Genomic DNA, 24,602 nt, shown 5'->3' with positions numbered 1-24,602 from the left:
TTTAAAGCTTGAAACAGTGATACAGAAATGAAACAAAAGCCTTCGAAACAGCTTCAAAATGAAACAAGGGCACTTGAAATGTTTTGAAAGTTTCAAAACATGCTGAGTTTCGAAACCACGTTTACTTGGCTTCAGTGCCAGTCCCAGCCAGCAGCAGCAGTCTCCTGTCATATGGCAGGCAGATCGGGGCCTGCCCACACTCCAGGGAGGGATGTGGGGCTGTGCTGGACTCCTCCTGGGGGTGCAGGCCCACAGTCTATCTGCTGGATGACAAGAGACTGCTGCCGCCGGCTGGGACTGGCTCTGGGTGCATCCTGCACCCAGGGCAGGTCCCCACACAAGCTGATTTGCCCTGGGCCCGCCTATTGCTGGTCCCAGGTGGCAGCACCAGCCTTGCGTGATCTGGGAGGTAGATCCAGGAGCAGTCTGGCACAGCCCCTGCAGCCCTCCCGGGGGTACAAGTAGGCCTCATCTGCTGGCTGGATAACAGGAGGCTGATGCTGTCGGCTGAGGCCAGTGGCAGCACCGATCTTGCCGGTGCTGGGTTCAGGCTGCACCCAGTGCTGTCCCAGGCAGCGGCAGCAGCCTCCTGTCATCTGGCAGGCAGATCAGGGGCTTGCCTGCACCCCTGGGAGAGCTGCAGGGGCTGTGCTGGACTCCTCTTGGGGGTGCGGGCCCCTGATCTGCTTGCTAGATGACAGGAGGCTGCTGCTACTAGCTGGGGCCAGTGGCAACACTGATCTTCCCAGCACCGGGTGGGCGAAATGTCAAAACAGCATTGAAACAGACAAACAGTTTTGATGAAACACAATGGAATGGTGCTTTTGAAACAAACTCAAATCAAAACACTGTTTCGTTGAAACATCAAAACAGACAACGAAGTGGAACGATGCTGTTTCGCACTGCCCTAGTGCTTTCCCCATGGCAGGGGGCTCCCTCTCAGCACTCCTGGTTGGTGTTGGCTCATGTGCCCTCTCCTCTCACTACTGCTATAGTACAGTTTTTCCAACGACTCCCTCCCCCTTGCCTATGCTTCACCACTTAGACCAATGGTGTCCCAGCTTGCACACGTGCGCGCACACACACACACATGCTTTCATGCACTGCATAAACACTTTCCTCAGGTCTGAAACCTGGTAAATCTCTGCCAGGAAAGGGCCTCACTCCTCACTCCCTCTTCCTTCAGCCGCAGGCAGACACACACACACACACATACACAGAGCACCCTGCTTTGTGCTGGCGAAAAATGTTTATTTAAAATGCTCAGCTCTTTCACTGCAAACAGCAGCTTTCTTTTTGGGTTTTTTAAGTCAAATCTAAAAAAAAAGGGGTTTCCCTAAAAATCAAGACCGAGATTACATGCAGGTTTGAACAGTGTTGGTTGAAAGTAAACTTCGTGATATAATGTTATTCTTTTTCAACGCGCACTCTGGGAAGCGGGGTGCATGCTGTGGTGCTGAGACAAATATATTTGGGGTACAGACTTAAGAAGATGTTTGGGTGAGAGATAGTAGGCTGTCAGTGGTAATTCTTGTAGTGGCAGTCCTGTTAAAATAATTTAAGAATGACTCGCTGTTTTTTTACAAATGTTTAAGAACTGATGAGAGCTTGCTTTTTGTTTGTGGACACATGCTCCTTCATCTTCATCTTCAAGAGCAGCTGCTAACGCTCAACATCAATGTAATTATCAAAAAAAAAATCAACGAGAAGCTAAGGAAAGTATTCTTCATCTACTGATACTCCTCTGAAAGCACGGCTATGTCCAGTGCAGAAATAACATCAAAATTAAAAGATACGTGTGATGTGTTAAAGCATAGTAAGCAAGCCAATTTGGAAGTTATAAAATGCACTAGTAATGACATGGTACAGTGTTTTAAGAAATTAAATCAGAAGGTCAATCTCATTTTGAAGGGAGATCAAAGGTTCAGACAGGAGTTTGTAACAGAGTTTCATGAATGACAATGTACTGGGAGCAGCATTGAGAGTAGCCCACCCAAAAAAACCTCTCCAAACTCTTGTAAAGGAGAGCTGTTTCTCATGTAGCTGCAAGAGGAGAGCGCCAAGGCGCTTCAGGGCTGACGATGCTGATGAGGAGGAGGAGGAGGAGGAGGAGGAGTGGGATGCTGATGTGACCCAGGGAGGGTGCGGGAGAGGGGCATCTCATGGGGGAGCAGGTTCTCATGACTAGAGTTTTCTATGACCCCCCACAGAATTGGTGCACTTCTCCCTCCCTCATGTACTGCCAACCTGGTATTTGCAAAGCAGATTGCACTTCAATGTACCAGGGGCTGCATGGGGTCTGTGAGACCCAGGTTAGGTTCTTAATCTAGAAATCTCTGATAGAAATAAAGTATCTCAAAAGGACTTAAAAATACAGGACGCTCTTCAATTTTCTGTACAAAAGGCTGAGTGAAAATCTTTTGTGGCGTTGGGTAGGGTGATACAGGGAGGCACCCAATAATATGAATCCCAAAGCTGGTGACAGCCAACTTGGGGCCAGCATGACCAAGGCTCGTGCTTTGTGGCTGAGGGCACTTATCAAGTAGATCACGAGCCATTAGGCCTTTACAAAGGCATTAGGGGAAACACGCTACATAATGTAGCATAAATTAGGTATGGAGCACAGCAGGAAGACAGACAGTTGCAAGATGCCTTTGCACTGCCCAACGTGCCAACCTTCTCATGAGGCAGAGGCAGCCACTTGGGGTACTTCCCTACACACTCCATGGGTAATATGGATAATCCCCCCCTTACCCCACCCCCAAATTGTAGTGCACACTACTGTATACATGCTGCAGTACAACCACCTTCCCAGCATGAAACCAGTAGGAATGCCAGTGGGAGTGCTGCAGACATCTGTGCTTTGGGGGACAAAGAAGAGTCCAGGACTATGGTAAGTTGGCAGATGGTGGGGTAGCTTGCAAAAGGACAGTGATTTGGAGTTTAATTTTTGGAACAGGGTAAATGCTCAATGTCATATCCCCTGACAGCTCTTCGAAGGCCTGACAACAGAGATACAGCAACACAGAGAGAGGAGGACTAGTATCAACGAGGATACAGATTCATTATTTAGGTATGTATGTAATGGAAAGAACTGTTAAATACAGTTCTGTCCTTTGATAAGAAAGTCCAAGTACTTGGATTCTCATATTTAGCAACATGTCATACAATACAAATTTCAAATTTTTTTGGCAGGAGTGAAATTTGGCAGAGGAGCATGATGACGGAGGAAGAAGAAAATTAATCTTTCTTTCTAAAAGTGAAATTATATGATTAAATTAAAGTACCTGTTTGTTAATATTTTAGTTAACTTAGGTTATTAAAAGTTTTTTTAATACAATCTTGCCTTCTGTGTGCTTGCTGGAATTGAAGACAACACAAAGAAGGGTGAGGAGCAGAAAAATAGGGGAACGCAGGGGTTGAGGTGCCCCAAACTCTGGGCAGGAGCAAGCAGGGAGAAAAAAGTATGGGGTTCAGGTGGAAAGAGGCTGAGGCTGTCTTGGCCAGCCAGCTCGCTATGGTAAGCAGCAGGCAGCACAACGGCGGGGGGTGCCCCCCCAACTCCTGGCAGGAGCAAGCAGGGGAAAAAAAAGTTTGGGGTCTGGGTGAAAAGAGGCTGAGGCTGATAAGGACAGCCAGAAGCAAAGTGCGTTGAAAAAGGCAGAACGTGTTTTCTTGGAAATCTCATTTTTCATCAATTTAATATAACCAGTAAAATAAGCAGTAAAAATTTGCAAGATTAGCACCTGGTGTCCAGAAAAAAAAATCAGTGCAGGAGAACTTCCATGGATTTCCATGGATTTACAAGTGAACCCAAGCGGCAGCTGGTGGTGCAATAGTTGCAAAGCCAGGAAAAAATCACGTTTTTGGGCTTAAGTAGGATCCACGTTATAAATTTAAAACAATAAAAATAATTCTCATGGAAGATATTTAGGAGCTAAAAATAAAGCAGGTGTTTTAAATTACCACAAAGAAAAAACCTAAAGGATAAAATCAGCTGATAACGTGGATACACAGACACGATTTAGCTAGCTTAATGGCGATTTTTGTAACGTGGTAACAGGAAGTGTAACGTGGTAACAGGAGAGGTGTAACGTGGACAAGCATCCTTAGAGCAGGGCAGCAACCTGTTTTTCCCCCACCATGAAAACTTGCAAGTTTTCAAATTTTCTCTCAGAACTGGAAAAAGTTCCAAGTTAGTCAAGTCAGCATTTTCTCATTTAAAAAAAACCCACTACATCCAAAAATTTCCAACCATTTCTAGTCTCTACTGCCAGCTTCTAACTCATCAATAAAATGGATTCATACATCAGAGTGGAGATTTTTTCCCTTGGAAACTTGGCCTTCTGAATGAATATATTATAAAACATTGAATCACTGCATTTGTCAGGTTAATCACAGCAACAACATACATCTGGTAGGGCTCCTGACAGATTATCATCCAATTTCTACAGCTTGAGGCAGCATAATACATACCTAGACCATCCCTGATCAGTGTTTGGAAGCTCTTAAGAAAAGGTTAGACAGGAACAGGAAGGTTTTGGACTTTCCAAGTAGTATGTTCCAGTAAGTGACCTCAGCTAACCATAACTAGAGAGCTTTTCCTATCTAACCTAAATTTCACTTGCAGCAAGCAAGCCAATTACTTTTGCTCTTCATGCCCACCATGAGTAAAACAAGTTAGTTATCTCTGTCTCCTTCACAAGACAGTCTTCTAATGTGTGAAAAAGTGTTGTGTCCCTCCAGTCATCTCTTTCCAGACTAAACAAACTCGATTCTTTTAAGTTCGCCTTGTATCGTCTAAACTTCTCTTATAATTATTTCCTTGCTTATGTTTTCTCTTGACTTGTTCTCCTCCCAACTTCCTGCCTTTTGTCTATATCTACCTTAATATGCAATGTACAATGATGGACCCCACCTCACCTAAATGGCCCACTGGGGTAGCATGGTTGAAGGCACATCAGTTTCTATAAGGTAGCCAATGGCACATTAAGGAGAAAAGTGTCCAGTTGCCTTTGGACAACTGGACACAAGTGCCCACTTATATCTGAATTGACTGAAGGCCTTTGTTAGGAGTCTGGGATGAGGCTGAAAACTCATCCTTCAGATAGTGACCTTAGCCACTCCACCACCTTCCACAACCATCTTAGAAAGTACCTATCCACTTAGCATCTAATTAAGTCAACTGTGAATGAGGAAAGTATATGCATCTTTAATTCAGTTAGTCTATAAGGTGCACCTTGCCTTTCACCTAACTTCAGACTAACATGGCTAATAATCTCAATTATTTTTAAACAAATTTTTGTGTCGTCTGGCCATTAAATAACACCCACAATAGGAAAGCAAAAACTTGAAATAAATGCAACTAATTCAGCAGCACAAATAATAGATCCTTAAAGTTTGCTGTTTTACAGATGAAGCAGAAGTAGAATCAAAATATAAGAATTCTTTTCTAAAATGCACATTTTTGTGTCCAGTGAATAAGTTAATGTGTACTTAGTGCAGCCAAGAGGGGGTGGTATATGCAGCCAGGAAAGAAAGGACAGATTTGAAGGTATGTGCTTCAGTGAGATGGATGCTCCCCTAGAAGCTAGCAGGCCTGGAGCTCTCTTCCCAGTGGGGTAGAAACTTCTCTGCTGTTCTCCATCCAATGAATATTAAAATGGAAGGTGCAGTAGCTCAGCTTTAAGTTGGGGGCGACTGGATAACGTTTATCCTGATGCCTGGTAGTTACAGCATTGTCCTGGGAAGTCAAAGAGAGATAGATTCAACACCCCCCAGGATGAGCGGGGTATAGCACTGTTAGCCGTGCTGATTGAGAGAAGACTTCCCTTATATTCCTAAGGAATTCAGTCATAAATTTCACAGTGGTTGGAGCTAACATTTCTCTATTATATCCTATAATGAAGCAAAAGACTGTCCTAATCCTTACACATTACATTGCATCATATACAGCTCTATTGTAACACCTTCCTCAAGCACTGTTTACCACATATTAGTAAGAACATTACAATGATTTTTGCTGTATGGCTATTTCCACACTGCATTATGTGACATGTACTCTTTTAAATTATATAATGTTAAAAAACAAGTTTGTTTGCTTGCATATTCTCATTTCCATGTTGTGTGTAGTACTACACACACACACGCACACACACATACTGCACTGTTGCCACTGGGTGATTTATTTCCTTTTCTTCTCAGCACACTGCTATTGTTGTGTTAGCTCTGCTGGAGATGATTGTTACACCTCACTATTACCCTCCAAAGAAGAAAGGACTGACTTTATTAGGATTTGTCTCCATCGCCTACATCAGTTGGTAAGAATCATATAGTATAAACCTGGAGATTTTCTTTAAGTGCCCTGTTCTGATAAAAAGACATACAAAAAACTAGAACAGGCAGACAAGGTTCTTTGGATGAATCTGATATCTTTTGTTAGACCACCTTAAATAGTTGGAAAACAGTTTTAAGCAAGCTTTCAGGTTCAAAAACCCTTTGTCAGGCTGAGGAAGTTTCAGCAGTTGGTGTGTGCTCTTCCTGGATGGAATGAAAAGTAAAGAAGCCAGAGGCTGGGCTGGTATGCATACAAGACAGGTAGTCAGTGAAAATGTAGATCAGGGGCTGGCAACCCTTGGCATGCATGCCCAGCATGGCACACAAGGCCATTTTGCTTGGCACGCCACAGCACAGCTGTTTGGAGCCTCCCGGCTGCAGCCAGCCCCGGCTCCGTGTAGCTGCGGTGGGCGACAGAGCCCGGGCTGCTTCCAGTAGGGCTTGCAGCGTTCCAGCTGTCTGGTGGGAGCAGCCCGAGATCCTGGGGAGTCAGGCAGGTTATAATGTGTCATAAATTCAATGTCTATAGTTAGCCCATGATTTTTAGTATCCAGGAGGTTGATGAAGTGCAGTTCATAGGCTTGTCTCTGGGAGGTGTTTTGTAAGTTTCCTTTGAGGATCAGGACTGAGAGATTGGAGAGAGAGAGGGGTTTTCTTGTGAGAAATGTGCCCCCATTTTTTTATTGGGTTTCTGATAAACAAAGTTATATGTTTATGTGATATCTATTTATATGGTATAATAAAAACACAGTGTGAGGGAGAAGCGAGAGAAGTTATACTTGGAATAGTCAGATGACAGTCAAAAAAAGGGATCATGAGAGTAGGCTCTACCCAGGTACAGAGAAGACAAATATGGCTCCTGAAATCACGCACAATATCTTCTGCTAATCCAGGATCTCGCTTAAAAGGCCAATTGTACTGAATTACCACAAGCCATGGTTTGCAATGCCTTTACATGGATGGCATTCTCAGCTTGCTTCCAACAGTCAGAAAGAAATTTATTAACCCAGTACAATTCTTTTAACCCAGTCTTCTGCCAACTTTTTGGTGAAGATATGCCTCATTCATACAAACAGCAGCTTTCCTAGAACTAGGGCAAGCATCATGATAATGTGAGAATACTGACTAAGCTCATTTAAGATACCATTAATTAAAGGTCATAGTGTCATCTGCTGTTTACCTTCCAGTGTGCAATATCACCCACTACAAATACTCAAAGAAACAGCAGGCTATGCTGCTGGCAAAGTGCACAGTACTCATAGCTGAAGGCATTTCCAGCCTGAGTCTCTCTCACAGCTTGGGAGACACCTGGTACTCCTGATAATAAGCCAATCAGGCCAACCAAGGTCAAACCTGGTAACATCTTGCACTGGCAGTTGCTCCCAAAGCCTCCTTTGAGTTGCTATTTTCTTCATGGAATACATAACTCATTGTAGCCCTTGGTATCCTCACTATTGGGCTCCCAAACAGAAGAGCATCTGCTGATGGTCTTTGACATAACCTTGACGTGTCCTTTGTGTCACAGCTCCTTGCTACTGAGGCCAAGTCTTTAAAATAATAAAAAAATACTATTTATGTTAAAAATCTGCATCCAATCCATATATGTGTCCATTCTTTACTAGAGCTGCCTCCACCAGTGGCACAGAAGTCCTGTCTTACTGCCTTGTGCTCCTGAAGTGACTTTGATGGTTCCTCTTTCCTCGATATCTACAAGTTCAGTTGATCCATTTGCAATCTGGGCCAGTGAATTGGGCAGAAACCACTAAAGACTGTTTCAGAACAGCTTTAGGACCTTTCCACGCCATATACTTTTTTCTTAAGGACCTGCTATTGACTTCATAACAGAAATCAGATTTCTGCTATATTCACAGTGGAAGATTGTTTCCAAACATGGGAGACCACCACTTGCAGTAAAGAACTTGAATGCTTGAAGGGACAGATTTTGCTACTCTAAGTGATACTTAATAGTAATTTATTATACAAGTAGTCCTGTGGAAATCAAAATCAAAGGTGTAAAGACTCTGGCCAATCTTCCTTTTCTCCGGGTTCTCAGAACTCATGTTATCACATTCTAAACTTCAAGAAAAGAAAACAAAAATTGTCCTTTTTTCTTTCACAAGTAAAAGTCAAATCTAACAAAAACCATGGCAACAGATGCCCCAGTCAGAAAGGTACATGTGCCTTTGGACAATGGAGCCACAAAGGAGTGGAAATCCTACCACCTCTCTCAGCCCCATGAATATGAACTAAGTACTGCATCTTGAGACAAAATAAAACCCAAACTAAATTCTGGACCTCTAAACCACTACTCCATCACTTTCCAGTAACGCTTCCACACTCCAACTCTCTCACAATCTAAAACATTTGAGTTTTATCAGGCAATAGATTCTTGGGCTCCATTTCAGCATACAACTTTCTGTTGTGAATTAACCAGAATCTCAAGTAGGGAATTTGCATCAAGATGTTTTTTTCCCCCTTTTTGGATCTTGCATATCTCTTTGAATACCTCCTCTGGGACTACTTTTCTTCCTTCAATGACTGTATAGCTTCCATTAACATTAATGAAAATGACACACACATAATGAGAGGACTGCATAAACCCTGAGCAGTTTTCCTCCTTAGATATTGTTGGGCTTCTGATGTGAACAATTCTGCTTCTGAATCCTATACTGATTTGATTAACCTTGCTATACCTGCAACATCATGCAATACTTCCTATACTTGCCCCGAAGCATCCAGAGGACTTCAAACTTATCCTGAATATTAAATTTTTACTTTAGTCTAGTTACTGTATTTATTATCACAAAACTATTTAAGGTTTGGGGTTTTTTTCACCTAATTTGAGTCATATTTTCAAAATAATGAGATAATGATTATTATACATGAGTTAAACAGATAATCACACATGCCCAAGAGGCGAGTTGCAAATGGAAACTTGTAGGATGGGTTTAAATATTGATAGTGATGTTGATTTAAGAGGTCCTGTTGATATTTGGTCCTCTCTAGCCATAGTCCAAATCTTCACTGGAACCAAAATTTTCAAACTTGGGTGCCTATTGACAGGTATATGAACAAGCATTTAGATGCCTAAGCAAGAAGCCTGACTAGACTAACCAGAGGATCTATCAAGCTAAAAGACAACCAAAAGGCATAGTGCCTCTAAAAAAGCTCTTGTTGGAGTGCATAAACATGAACTCAAGTACGTGACTGAAGGGCCCAACTTTAAAAAATCTGATTCATACAATTTGGTTCCTCATTACAGACAACAAAGACTAGAATCACTCTCTGTTTTATTGCATTCAACTTGCACAGGTTATTAAAACATAGGTATAGGCTACACATAATTAAAAAATAAAACCACATCATCAATTTCCTCAACTCAAATTCCAGTTGCTCTCTAGGGCTAGGGACAGACATTACACATAAACTGATTTAAGCCATCAGAAACTGGGTTAAACCTGTAACAGAACAGATGTTCAGTGCACATAAACCAGTTTGAAAATGGCTGAAACTGGTTTGAGATAAACCTGGTTGAATGTAGTATCAGACTTCACTGATTTGGGTCAAACCAGTTTATGCAATGTGTCTGTCCCAGACTCCTTGCTGGCTTAAGTTAAATCAGAATCCCCCAGCATCCCGGCATGCTCTCTGGGCTGGGCGGGACTCTCTGCTCCAGAATGCTCTGGCAGAGACTTGCAGGCAGAGCAGGGTCTGCTGGCTTCCTCTTCCTGCCCCCTCACCACTCGCTGCTTAAGCAGGAATCCCTTCCTCCTCTCTGCCATAGAAAAGCCCATAGCCAGCATGTGGCATGCTAGCTAATGCTGTGTAAAGCTCCAGCAGACACAGCAGGGTCTGCCTAGCTTCCCCCTGCCCTCTCCCCCTGCTGCTCAAGCAGAATCCCGCCCCTCCCCCATCTCCACAACATGGACCCCAGCCCCACAAACCCTGGGCACGTGTCATACTAGCTAATGCCGAGAGGAGTCTGTGTGTGAGTCTCTCCAATTTCACTGGGGCAGGCAGACAGAACAGTGACCATTTAGGGCTGTTTGGAGCTAATCAACAGGTCAGCCGGTGAGCTGTTTAAGAACTTTGAAGTAATGAAGAGAGGTTATTGTTTTGCTAATTGGGTGACAAAGACTCTTATCACTATCAGCCCCCAGCTGGCTTGCTTGCCTACCAGTTTGCTACAGACAGTATGACAAAGCAGGGAGGGAGACTGAAAAGCTCAGTATTATCAACAGATGTATGCACTGCAACCCCCCCTTGCCTTAGAGTGCTAGCCTGGGGCTGGGGGCTGGTAACACTCCTGCCCCTTGAGCAGCCAGTGGGGAGAAGCCTGGGACCCTGCAGGCAGACCTCCCTAATGAGAGAGTCCTGCCAGGGCCTGGCCACACACCCTCAGCTCAGCTCCCTGCAGAAGGGAAGGGAGGGCTGCCCTAGCACCCCCTGGCTTCTAGCTTAAGCCACTGCAGGCAGGTGCCTGAATTTCCTCGTCCAGAGAGAATGTCTGCCGGTTTCAAACCAGTTCAGCCCAGTCAGGTTGGACTAACCTGCAAAGATTGAATCAATTCAGGGTCAGACTTTTTGCTACTACTACTAGCCTAGTAGTTAATATTTCCTGTTAGCATTACTGGGGCCTTTTTATATGGTGTTTGTTTTTTTTAACCTTGCTTAGTCATTTCACACACTGGCTGTGTTTTCTGATCAAGGGATCTATAATGTTGAGAATAGAATCTAATTTTACAGATACATTTCCACACTCCGTCCAGTAAAAACTATTAATATCCATTTCTCTCAGTAATGTTTGTCAGAGGGCTAAAAGATCTTTCTTCATGTATACAACTACAAGTCTCTTTTTTATGCCCTATCTATTCCTTCTCTTGCTACCATTAATCAGTTACCTTTCAAAGTCAGAAGGCACCTTGCCGCTTTTTTCTGTAGTCTGTGGGGAGAAGAGTTGCCTGTTTGGGAGTCAGGGGAGCGAGAAAGGGGAAGAGGATTGGGGAGCTAAAAAAATAGCCTAATCTTGGTTGAGGTGTAGAAAGATTGCAGCCGTGGGGCTAAAGGGAGCAGCTGGGGTTCCCCAGGCCTGGAGCTGCACTCCAAATGTGTGCAGATGTTTAATAGATCAGGTTAACCTGTTTCCAGTCTAAATTCACTTGCTCAGGTGAACTAATTTACATCAGGCCAGCCATTTTTTGCCTGACTTAACCTCCCCAAATGTCTGCATAGATGGGCACTTAGGTAGACCTAGTGCTAGTTAGGTCAATGCAAAATGTAATGTCTGCACATTCCTTCAAGCTACTTCAGTGTAATTATCTTTGCTGTGGCCAGTTCATGATAGACATTGCATGTACTCCACCACATGTAGAAGAAAGTAATTCAAAAGCAGTCAGAGTGTACTTCCTAGAACAAGAGTCCAACTTTCCAAATGCCTTCTGGAAATACTACATTAACAGTTGAATGTTAGCCGATTGTTTTTTCTTTAGAACATGGTAGCTTTGATGACATAGTCCTTCCTGCGTAGGAAATGTTTAAAAACTCTTCTTCTAACTGAATGATCCTAACCCAAAATTATCTCTCCATCTAGGGTCCTGTGGATTTACTGGGCAACTAAACAGTGGGTATATCCTCTCTTCGGTTTGTTCAGCCCAGTGTTCCTAGCAGCCTTTTTCACTGGTAGCATCGTCTTCATACTATGTATCTACACCTTTGGAGAGTTCCTTAACCATGTGATTTGGGGTCAGTTCACTTTTTTCTTTCTACTTGTAATCAAAGGGGGAAAAAAACACTTTAGAGAGTGAACACTGATTAAATAACAGAATAGTTATTCGTGCACCTGCCTACAGAAAAGACCATCCACCAAATGGGTATTTCAATTTCCCAGGACCTACATAAATCACACACAGAAAGGATACGGCAGTTTTCCAAAATACAGCTGGGATCCAATAAGATAAAAACAATGCCATGCAAAACCAGAGTATCCCTGACTTAAATCTTTTATACTTACATGCAGAGTTAATTAAGATATGAAATATCACTGTATACCAAGGGCTTAGAGAGGAGAGAAGGCAGGCATTAATGTAACTGAATGCAAGCAGCAGTTTCTGTCATGTGAGTACAATAAATAGCCCATATGGGGGTTCTACCCAACCATTCACATACCCTCCTTCTGTAGCCACAGGCTAGCGACAAAGGAAATAACTTAAATCTCCACACTCCCCACCCCACATCCCTATGTACACATGCTTGGAAAACTGTCCAACAGAAAAAATATTTGGGGCGGCTATGCTGAACAGTGAAACAAATAGTAGGGATCACTTATTTCTTTGGTTTCACATCTCTCTCTCCTTCCAATATATACTTGAGAGCAACTATGTTCCTGTCTGGAGAAAATGTACTCATTTCACCCAAGACAAAAGTTTCTGATATAGTCCAGGTTGAACTTTGTCAGTTTTTATGCATAAAACTGCATTCTCTGAGAGAATTGTAGCCTAACCCTAGAACAAATTTCAGGAGATTGCAGACCAGATCTTTTAAGCTGGTGGGCCTACAGTTGGGCTCTCAATAAGCACACAAGTTACTTAAGAAACAGACTCAGTTTCACAGTTGCTAACTATATTCCACTGAAGAGGTCCAGGTGCTCTATCACTCTGAAAACTGCTTTTAATACCCAGATTAGAACATTTTGTCCATTGGATTTTCTTGCATGAATCCATCAGTAGATGACTGGCTCTGGTAGCATAACAGTAATTTAAACACAGAAAATATTAAGGGTCAGGCTGTTTAGTCATTCATATCTGCTTCTTCACACTGCTTTATTACAAATTGTGCCATTGAAACTGAACAAAGACTGTGTCCCCATAAATGTGATTAACAGTCACACTATCTCCACTGCAAGGACATAAATGGACCTGCACTGCACAGGAAACTGCAAAGCAGAGTAGATGTTAAATGTGTGCAATGTATGTATAAAGAATCGCACTTCCAATCCACAGTCAGTCACGTTAACAGTGAACTGTGCCACCATTTATCTTCCCAGGGATCTCTTCCCTTGTAAGATGTAGAAGAGTTCTTCTGTCTTACTCAAAGTCAGCCCTTTGCTTCCCCTATTTAGTGCAATCATTTGCTGGCCAGAAAAAACAAGCCCAAAGACAGGCTTATTAATAGGATATGAAAAAATAAGCCTCAGTTCTTAAATAGACATTTCTCCACAATTTCATGATGGAAGTAGTCAGAAGGAACTAGAGATGATCAAAATAAGCAGCATCAGTTGAATAAACATCATTTGATTTCCAAGGTGTTCACTGACAGAAGCAAAAATGCCAACTGGTGATCAAATTTGTGCAAAGCTCTGCATTTTGCAGCACTGACTAAATATGTTCAGCTAAAAGGAGAAATCAGTCACATGAGAATGTGTTGCTTAAAGTTAAGCCCAAATCAGGCCACTAATGCCCTATGGCATTGGCAAATTCGTTTTCCAATCTAATTCCAATCTATTCCTACTTTGATCTTTAAGATGCTCAGCAGCACATTCACATATTGAGGTGTACCTACTCCAGATGCACATGACCAGATCCTCAGCCAGTATAAATTAAAGTAATGCTCCAGATGTCACTGGAGCTCCATAGATTTATGCCAGTTTAGGATCTAGCCCACATTATGCAGTTTTTATTTTTCAAAGAACCTTTAAAACCACTGTCCTGCTCCTGTTGATAACTAAAGATCCTATTTTGTCACAAGGGTTTTAGTCTTGGTTTAAAATCTCCACTGTTTGAGTCATTTAATTCTTCCCATCTCTTGTGATTTCAAATGTACATGGAAGTTTATGCCTTCCAAAGTCTACAATATTATCTAGCTTTGATGTGCTCCATTAAATGGAGGCTGGTTGCTCCTCCAGAGTGAGCCTTGCTACAGTACAGGGGTAGGCAACCCTGGCACAGATGCCAGAGCATGGCATGAGAAGGCATTTTGCTTGGTACGTGCCATTTTGCTTGTGTTGCCATAACAAGGATTGGGCTCCTCACGGCTCCCCCACTGTCCACCTCTGGCATACCAACATCTTACAAGTCAAGCTTGCAAGTGTTTTTGGCACTCCGCCCCAAACTATTGCCAAAATGCCAACCCCTGTTATAGTGACTGAGGGAAGCCACTTCTACTGTGCAATATAGTTTGCAAGAATCAACTCCTCCTCAGTTATTGCTTAATTCACACTGGGACAAAACTCCCATTAAACTCTGGCCCTAAATCAGTTTGCTGAGCTTTAAAGGTGTTTTAGGACCATTCTGCAAAGATAGGTGCTATATGAAGTCTGCTGTCCCTGGCTCCCACCTCTAACATACATATCCAATTTTGGGCTCAATAGCAATTGACCCCCCCAATCCTAAATACTTATCCCCTCCCCCATCTTGGGTTACACTTTCTTTACCATCTCTCCTCTCCCTCCCCTCCCCTCCTCAGACCATTAAATTTCATGCCTTTGCTTCATCTCTCTCATTTAAAAGCTAAACTCCTTACCCATTATCTTAATTGGTTATACTGACCTAATCTCTTGTGAAAACCAGTAACTCAGTATGTATCAGTAATGACTCTCACCTGTACAGAGATTGAGTTAAGCGGTTTGACTAGGCAGCACAAACAAAAAAAGGAAATTATCACATTAGCCCAAGTTGCTTATTGTTCCTCTATCAAATATGGTTTATTAAATTTATTACATTTATAAGCAGCAATACCCAATGTAGCCATGATTGGAGCTTAGTAGAAAGTGGAATTTTTTCCTTTATGGAAAGTTTTAACATTTTGTTTATAAACTAGAGCATTTTTATTTTCTGAGTTAAAAAAAAAAGTTTTTGAGGAAACCCAAAACTAAAGTGCACAAGCCCCCCATTATTTATGAGAATGTTCATGCTGTTAAAAACCTGATTTCTGGCTAAAAACGTTTCAGTGGAAAATGTTGGCAGTTTTCAAAATGTTAACTATCTGTTGTTAACATACCCATATCACAGAAGCACCTATTGCACATCCATAACAAATTTGCCTCGACTGTACCTATATATACATCTCCACAACTGCAAACAAGCCAAACCACCTGCAACTTTCAAATCACCACCACTCTTAAAATAAAAAGCTCCTGCCACACAACCCCCCGAAACACCACACACAACAAGAAATATTTCTCTCTTTTCATAAAGATACAATTTTCTTAAAATGATCCCAAAGTTCAAGACTGATGATGTTCTGTCCTGAACAAGTAGTAAGTAAGGTTAGAGATCTTGTACCAACTCCATTGAAAACAGGATGCAGAATCATTTTGGGGAGTTAGGAATCCAGGCTGTCTAATAATATATAACATGTTTTGCATTGTTTTTTACCTCAGGACAGTCAAGAGACCTCAGACCTTAAAATATACTTTATTATTTATAGATAAACTGTGTTATATAGTGTTTGAGGTTTTAAAACTGCATCATTTTTCTACCTTCCACTCACACAACTGGACTCACGGTAACTAAGGCAACCCAGATTTTACAAGCCAAGAGACAGAAAATAATTGAAATAATGTGTACAGAAATATGTGTAGAATAATGTTTTTAAGAAAACCCCAAAATGTTTTGAAAATACTTGCTGTTGTTAGGTAACATGAACACCCCAAAGTGAGTAATTAAAAGCAAGGGATCAAACCCTCCACTGGCATCAATTTACAGCAGCAGAACATCTGTGCCACATGTTTGTGCGCCAGAGTGAAACGTGCAACTGGTTCTTTAGTATCTGGTCATTGAAAATCTCACACAAGGACTACAGCTCTGGAAATACATATCCACAAGTCAGCCTGGAAGAGGAACAGGACATGATAGGTATCTTCAGGGATTTGCTGTAGGTGACATGTACAAGGTTAAAAGGAATCATTTGGATTAGAGTGCTTGAGTCTAAACCTTCCCATGATATAGAAGCAAGAGTACCAAGACAATCCTCTCTCTCACTGGACAACTGGAGATGCAGGCAAATTATTCCCCACCCCCCAGTAAACCTGCAAACCTCTTTCTAGTTTCTTTGCTTTCTTACTTGGTACTGAACATGAGCAGGAACTAAGTGGGATGCCCATTGCTTTACTTACTAGCTATCATGATGAGATAGCTACTTTGCAAGTGAAGAAGGGCTGCTAACAGAGAAACCAAGCCAAACATTTCAGACCCTTACACCCACATTTACAGAAAAGAAAGGTCAAGCGGCTTAGCTCTGCCCTGAAACAAATGGGCAACAAGGAATCTAGAAAACAAATACAGGTGCGAAGAACCAAGCACTTACTTGTGGCAAGAGAAAAGACAGCCAGCCAGTCAGCAGCTGCTGCTTGTAGAAATGGCTTCTGAAGAACTGCAGCTAGTACCTGCTTTTGCAGAATTTAAAGGCACAGCAATGAGCTAGAGAACTTGCTGGGAAAGGGGACATAGAGCCAGAAGAGTAAACCTAGATATGTTTTCTCAGAGGTGCACTCTGTGCCATACAAGGCCCTCTTAGAGTCCTCATGTTGCACAAAAGCAGTTCGTTTCTCTGGAGGCCCGCAAAGATCACAAACACACAAACATCAGCCGGCACAAAAGGATGTATTTGTTTGCAAACAAGGTCAGAGTGGGGCATTGATGCCCAAATCAGCTTCTGACCAACTAATTGTGTTTGCAAGCGGAATTTATCTTCTCTGTCCTGAGCACGTGTGCAGAAACAGGAACTCTTACAGCTACTTCCGTTTCATACAAGCATACATGTAGTTACATCATTACATACATTGCATGTATAGTATAATTAGCTACTTAAGTATGCGGGGCGGAGAGATGAATATGCAACAGTTCATTAAGCATGCCCAGAAACTACAACAGTTCGCCAAAAGTTCATACCCCAAGGCCACAGTCAATTGAATTCCAGCTTCTGCAATCAGCATGAGAAAGGCTAAGGCATAAGAAAGACTAAGGCGGGTGAGGGGGAGAAAGGAGCCTTGGGCAGTATTTCTTTCTTATCAGGTTCAAGATGCAAGCTGCGCATTTCTAACAATATTCCATTTCTAACACTCATGTGGTGGGTCTCAAGCTGTCCTTTTAGCCTGTTGTATCCATTTGATTCTCAGCTTACAGTACTCAATGAGGCAAGTTGCATGGCTAGCTGACAACCCTGTTAGCATTTATGGACTGCTCTAGGCTCCAGAGACCTTCCTCCAGAGTACCACTGCATCTCCTGTATCAGCATCCCCATGCTTAAAAGTGGCATCAGGGACTCCTGAACTAAAGCTTGTTTGATGAGGTTTAGGTCAAATACCCCCACGGCCATTTTTAACTGCAGGGACGCTGATACACCAGATGCAGGAGGCTGCTGGAGCACGGCAATAGCTACGCTCCAGCAGACCTGATTGAATCTGCTCCGACATGCTGGAATTCCAGCGCATGGGAGCAGCCTCCACACTCATGCATAGGTGCCCTTAATGTGCTTCTGATGTGCTGGGTTTTTTAATGTGTACTATAGTTTACATAGATTTATAAAATATTTAAGTCACTAACATTTGCATGGGTGCTGTTTCTGTATCTTTCTGTTTGTAAAGGAATACATACCCATGATTCTATGCCTTTAGGAAACCCAACTTCAGTGGCAAGGCATAATTGAGTGAAGTTAAAAGTTGTATTATAATCTAAGGCTGAAACCATGATGTTTGTGCTGCATTCTCCTGAACTGCTACTGAATTGAGAATAGAGTATCTACAATGACTGGCTGTAATGCTGCAAACCTTCCCATAGATGGGCAGGTTAAAAACTCTGCCTTTATACTAGAATTGAAGTCAGCACAAAAGTCAACGTTCACATGAATTACAAAATACCTGTGCTTTTTGAGGCTCTCTGAATAACTAACACAATGAAGTTGATTTCTATGCTTCTTTACAATTGTCGAGATTGCTCTTCATCAGTCCCTACTTTTATGGTGCCAAACTGTTTTTTAAAAGAAGGACCAATTCTTCTTTTTAGAAGTTACCCTCACTTGTATTACCATAAATTTAAACTTGAACTGTAAGGGTATCTTTACACAGGCTCCAGGGTGGGGGAGGCGCTTTAATTAGAGCAGCTCCGAAAGCCACTCTAATTAAAACACCCACACCATCACATGTATTCAGCATCCCATGCTTCAAAATAGTGGTGGGGGCACTTGAACTAAGATTCGTTTGATGAACTTTAGTTCAAGCAACTCCATTGCCATTTTGAAGCACAAGGATGCTGAACAGACACGACACAGAGGCTTTTAGGTGAGCTAATTAACGTGCACTAATTAGCACGCATCAGAACAGACATCCAGCACGTGTTTAGGTCCCCTAAATAACCAAAGTTGCCACATTTCCTTTAATAATTTTGTAACCTCCACAAATTCCCAGAATTTGCAGTGTTTGTATTTCTTATGTCAAACATAATTACATAATAATCACTGACCTTATACCTATACACTTCAGATGTGTCCATCGAAGCACAGGTAACCATGGGGTAGATGTGTCTGGACCTTCTAATCTCAAAAGATGGAGATGACTCTACAGCTAAAGAGAATTTTCCTTATGTGTCAGTAATGAAAGGGCATACCTGTTTATCTGTTGTCCACTATGGAACGATATTATCATAAACACTTGGAGCAGTATGTCTGTCAGTGGAGACCAAAGACACACCAGCCACTATGTTGTCACTGGCATTAAAATTCCTCCTGTCTTTCCTGTGCTTGCGATACTTGTTTACACTGACTGATAAAACATGATTCTTCCTCTACGAAATCTAATTACTGAGAAAGCAGCTTATTGTACATCAGGTTCGTTCTTGCGTTCTGTATAGTCTGGATAAACTCTACCAAAGGAATTTCCAAACAAAGCAGTAAAACCCAGTTTATTGCTAAAATGAGGAGCTTCGAGCCGAGGCGTATCTGAGTGGCTCTGCACCCAGGGAAGCTATGCAATGCCTGAGGTAGTGCTGTTTATCATGGTACCAATCACAGTTAGCTGCTGCTATGCTCACAGCTATTTTTTCAGACCCCCCCCCAATAAAGGTGGCCCTGAGGTTACTGCCCTGAGTCACTGCCCTCAGTTACACTACATTGAAGGATGCTCTTGGGAGAGAGAGGGGAGGTTAATGCAGTGGACCACTGGAATCACTCAATTAGTAGGGAAAGATTATCAACAGCAAAGTATGGGCAGGGAAAGTAGATCACAGAGAGGGTGAAGAAGGGTGCTTCAAAAGGTTTGGTCAATCCGTACAATCATTTTAAAAGTTAAATGCTTACTTGAGGCTTTCATGGTTAGCACAGTTACTACATATCTGACCACAGCTAAGGGGAAAAAATGTCGACACCCACTACCTTTGCTTCTTTAAGATGTTATTGTATTTTTTTTTTGTTGGTTTCTCTCCATTTTGCAAGACACTTCTTGTGGAATAGGACTGATTGTCCCAGGGATGAAATAAGTCTATGTCATTAATCTTTCACATGGATGTAGAGAGTTTGATTTAATGACATGCCAGGTGACACAGCCTTAATGAGGCATAGAGATTTTCCTCCTTTTCCCTCACTATAACATGATATCTTTGCTGCTTCCTCATCTGCAAAGCTTCATAGACTTTTGTCATAGCTAAGGGGAAGGCTTTTAGTAGGCTGCCAAAACTTGCCAAGATCAACAGTAAGCATGTGTGGGTAGACATACAGATATACACCTAGAAGGCAAACAGAGTGGATTGGTAACTGGTTAATGGCAATTGTCAGGCTGGGATATAAAGAATGGAGAGGCCAGGGGATGCCCGATGGCCTTGCAGGTGAAGTTTATTTTTAAACAATCCAGAACGCTTTATTATCAAATCCAGCTCATTAAGGGTCACCTCCTTTTCCCATTAATAAAATACCGCCCATTGGTAAAACACTTCAAGATCTGGTCCCCGGTGCTTTTCAAACTCTCTTCAATAGCTAATCACCCAACACTTGCTGAACATACCTCACACAAGGTCCAAGCTATGCAACTGGCTCACTCCTGGTTCCAGGCATATTCAACCTCAGCTCTGCTTGGCTCCTGAAGTGTTGTTTCAGTTCTATCTCTACACCAATATGCTTTACACACTAGAGGGGCCTTGTACACATTACAAGTCCCTAAAGAGGACTACCCTTTTTTTGCCTTTGCTTAGCAATTTCTTCTGCTCTGCCTCTGAACAGGAGATTCAGCAGTAATACTGGAATACAAGAGGAAGGGCAAATGAATCTTCCTTTGCCAAGCAAGTGGTCTCTCCCTGAATTCTGAAGTCATGAAGAAAAGGAAAAGAAGCAACACTATGATAAACCCCTTCTCCAATGTATTGTGTCTTCTGGTGAACCCAGATGATCATCACATCCATGGGAACTGATGGGAAATATGGAACGTCACCATTTTACATTACAGTCAGGAAAAAAGCAACGGCCATGAAGTAGGAAATGCATGCATGTGTTCACAGCTTTCTCATCTCTTATACAGTATATATGAGGATGTTTCTGTGCTTGTCTGAGCTTGTAACTGGACAATAAATTACGCTATGAACTTACAGTGGTATTACAAACCAATCTTTTAATGCCCTGTGAAAGTGGGCACTATTTAGCCAGTACTTGTTTGGCTTGCCCAAAGTTTTTCGTAAAGCCCAAATGAAAAAATAAAAGAGTGGAATAAATTTAACACTGCCATGACTTCTAAACTAGAATGATAACAAACCTCACTAATGAGGCTAGCAGTTAAGAATGCCTGCTCAGAAAGTTCGATATGAAGCTAACATCTTTCTAGCCAGAACCATTCTGTAATATAAACGTGCATAAAATTTCTCCTCCATTTTAAGAAGAATTCTGAACTCATTTTCTTTCTTTCTTTCTCTTTTCTTTGGTTTCAAGGTAATCTTGAAGCAAAAGTAACCTAATTATACCAACGGCAAGATTGCTTGGAGAGAAAGTTTATGGTAATTTAAAACACTGTTTAAGATAAAGCTGCTTGCCACATAATTCTATTACATTCACATATTTACTAATCTTGCTTTATACATTTGATTTCTGTTATATAGTTGCAAAATCTTATTAACATCTAGAGCACCAGAGATGTGCTTTGTAAATCCAAATAAAGAAACAAACCTGAAGTGAAACTGTAATTTAACTGCCAGTATGTCTTTGCATTGTTAGCGATGCATTTAAATGACAATGTTAAATCAGTTGCCAGTACCTTAGTGTGTGACTCTTACTTCATTGCCAAACCAATATCTCAGCACTATTGTACATTCATTCCACTAGGGTGCTGTTTTCATCTTTTTAGTGCTGCTGTAGTTTAGTAAAACATAAAAAGGAAACACACATGGATTGCTAGCTGTCTGTGAGTAATAAAAAATAATTTGTATCCACAAGTTTTATTTTTTTCACATGTTAAACACCTGCTAAAATTTTAGCTCAGGCCATTACCTTGCTCGTACTAGACTGCAAACCACAATAGCTCACTTCAAAGTCTTGCAAGGGGTGCATGTAAGAGGGCATCTCCTCCTCTGTTGAAATTAGGAGAGAATGGTAGGGCGATTTAGGTGGACAAAGTTGATCAGCTGAACAAATGAAGGGAGAGGCAGGAAGAAAGGGATGTGGACCAAATTAAGAAAAGGAAGAGGAGAAACTGCCAGAGTCTATACTGTAAATCTATGCTTATATTTTTAATGGCCAGCCCCTCAAACTCACCCTGGGCTCTAACAGCCTAGCCTTGTTCTTTGTCTCATGCATCATTCTTCATGGCAGATCAAAACCTCACCTGTAGTTGTAAACCAGATTGTCTTCAGATTGTTGCATTAGTGGCTGCTCTGCAAAGCTACAAAAGGTTGATGACAATTCTATGAACTCTAAACCATGCACTGAGACTTAGAAGGAAAGTAGAGCATTTTCTATTATAGTTTACATGGCTTTGAGAATAGGAGGGGATTAAATGTGAGCAGGGAGGTCTGCATTTGCAAAGTTCAAGATGACAGCTGAAAAATCTGTCCCCAGCATTCAGAATAGTTAGATCCTGGGTTTTGATTCAGGTCTTTCTACGTTATGCAATCATAGCTATATAAGAAAAAAAAGCTAAATCAGATTCAGCTGTGGTAAACTGACATTGATTTCTATTCCTTTGATTTTAATAGAGTGATGCTGACTTAACCCAAAGAAGCATCTAGCCATGTATGTATTTTTTCACAAAACTTTTAAAGCAGTACAGCCAAGATTAGGTTTCTCTTCTAGTCTCTCTCTCCCTTTCTTTTTTTATTTTGAGTAGGCATGCAAAGCTAGTCTGAACTGTTTATTTATAGCTGTAGATTTTCATGGCTGTATAAATTAGAAGTTATTACTGAATGAGACGCCCGCCCACTCACACAGCACAGCTGTACATGAATCCTTTCACACTGTTTGACTGTATACAGTATAGTATGGGGAGAAAATGACATGCTCCCAGTCAAATAATGGGACTGCTGCTTAACCTACAGGCAAAAAACCAGCAATTAATTTTTTCCTCAGCACAATGTGCAGTGTACGACAGGTACAATTATCTAATATTATTTAGCCTTGCTAGTCTGTGTGGTACAGAGAGAAAATAGAGGTTTAAATGCACTACTGGAGAAAAAAAATAACTATCCTTGGAATTCTTATTGTAAAGACTAAACCATGTTTTGTAATGTCAAACTGGTCATTTTTTCAAGCAGGAAGGAAAGCAGGAAAGACGCACTCCATAGCCCCACCCCAAAATTGACTGTGCTAGAATAAAGGGCTAAAACCAAATGTTAGGAATGAGTTTCCTGAAAATGGTTCATCTTATCACACAGATCTATAACAGTATAGCTCTAAGAAGGACTCATGAACAAGTGCACTTTCAACCCAAGTTTTTCCCAAGGAATCTCTTGATTTAGCAGCAATGCCTATGTTTGCCCCCCTATGGAGTTACAGAACCAGGTTCTGAACCTGAGCTACATCTGCATAGGCCCAGTTAACAGTTTTCCATTCCACTGCTTGAACTTACTCATGATTTACGTTGGTGTATATGAGAAAAGGATCTGGCCCTCAGGCTCAGTATATAAGTATTCTGTTGAAGTGTCTGCCAAAATAGTCCCTCAAGGCTGAAGGAATTTGAGACCATAAATTTACTTGGAAGATTTACCCCTTTGGGTTTGATTATCATCAGGGACCCAGGTTTTCCTTTTCCATCAGAAAATGGAAAAACATGAAAATTTTCCCTTTTAACTGAGAAAAACATGAATTTTTAATCTTAACGGAGAAACACACAGATTTTCCACTTCTGCAAAGAGCACTCTGCAGGCTGGCATAGTTCCAGCCTACAAGGGGCTGTTGGGGAGGGGGAGAAGGGCAGTCAGGCAGGGGGGTGCCAAGTGCATGTGCATGCTCACACATACACGTGGCCACCAGGTAGTCTGGTGAGCAGCTTGCACAGGTAATTCTAGCAGTGGAGGAGAGGGGAATTGAGGCCCCCCCCATAGGAAAGGAGAGAAGAAGGGATGGAGGGAGGGAGTTGGGCAGGGCTGGGGCTGCTGCCCAGCTGGGCCAACATGTGGGGCTTGGGGCCTGGGGCCAGAATGTGCGGCTGCAGGACCATGGTAGGGAGTGGGATGGAGCTGCGGGCAGCTCATCTGAGGGGTGAAGGGGTAGGGCTGATTCCCTGCTGTTGCATGCACTCCTGGGGAAGGGAAGGAGGGGCATGTACCCCCCAGATTTGTGCGCAGTTGGGGTGGGGGGTAGGCTGCCTGCTGTGGGCTCAGGCTCCCTGCTGTGCTGCCTTCCACCCAGGGCATAGTAGGGAAGAGTAGGGCTGGGTGAGGAAACTCCTTGCCACTGGAAGTCCTGTGCCATCGTGGCAAAGTGCCCCCTGTCTGCCCAGCAGCAGCAGGGGCAGTGGCATGGAGTTATGCCCCTTGTTGCTGCCGGGTAGGCAGGGGGTGCCTCACCATGGTGGTGAGGTGCTCCCAGCAGTGGCCTCAAGCTTCCCCACCCAGCCCCAGTGCCTTGCTGTGCTGGGTCCTGCCTGCTGGGCCCCGCAGGCCCTAAGGGTGGAGGGAGGGCAGCAGAGCGGAGAGCTCAAACCCACTGGAGGCAGCCCAAACCCTCCTCTTGACGGACTCCATACTGGCCGTGCCACCCATGGGGGAGCGGGAGCCAGGCTTCATGCTCCACTCCACCACAGCAGCCCCTGTCTCCTATGGCTGGGGGGCCATGGTGCCGCAGACCTGGGTCCCTGGCCCTGT

At 42.6% G+C, this 24,602-nt stretch overlaps 1 protein-coding gene across 1 annotated transcript in view; it reads left to right on the top strand.

The window, feature by feature from the left end:
- Positions 1–21,479, top strand: part of ADTRP (androgen dependent TFPI regulating protein) — a 47,622-nt gene extending 26,143 nt beyond the window's left edge. Inside the window, exons 4-6 of the mRNA XM_090037277.1 lie at positions 6,205–6,320; positions 11,927–12,078; positions 20,539–21,479. Of these exons, the coding sequence (XP_089893403.1) occupies positions 6,205–6,320; positions 11,927–12,078; positions 20,539–20,582 (312 nt within the window). The 3' untranslated portion in view covers positions 20,583–21,479. The remainder of the gene's footprint in view (positions 1–6,204; positions 6,321–11,926; positions 12,079–20,538) is intronic.
- Positions 21,480–24,602: the final 3,123 nt, after the last annotated feature.

This window comes from Crocodylus siamensis, chromosome 3, assembly GCF_052110815.1.
Source record: "Crocodylus siamensis isolate JL-2025a chromosome 3, ASM5211081v1, whole genome shotgun sequence".
Lineage (NCBI taxonomy): Eukaryota > Metazoa > Chordata > Crocodylia > Crocodylidae > Crocodylus > Crocodylus siamensis.
Note: the sequence above shows the minus strand (reverse complement) of the source record. Positions and strands in the feature narration are given on the sequence as shown.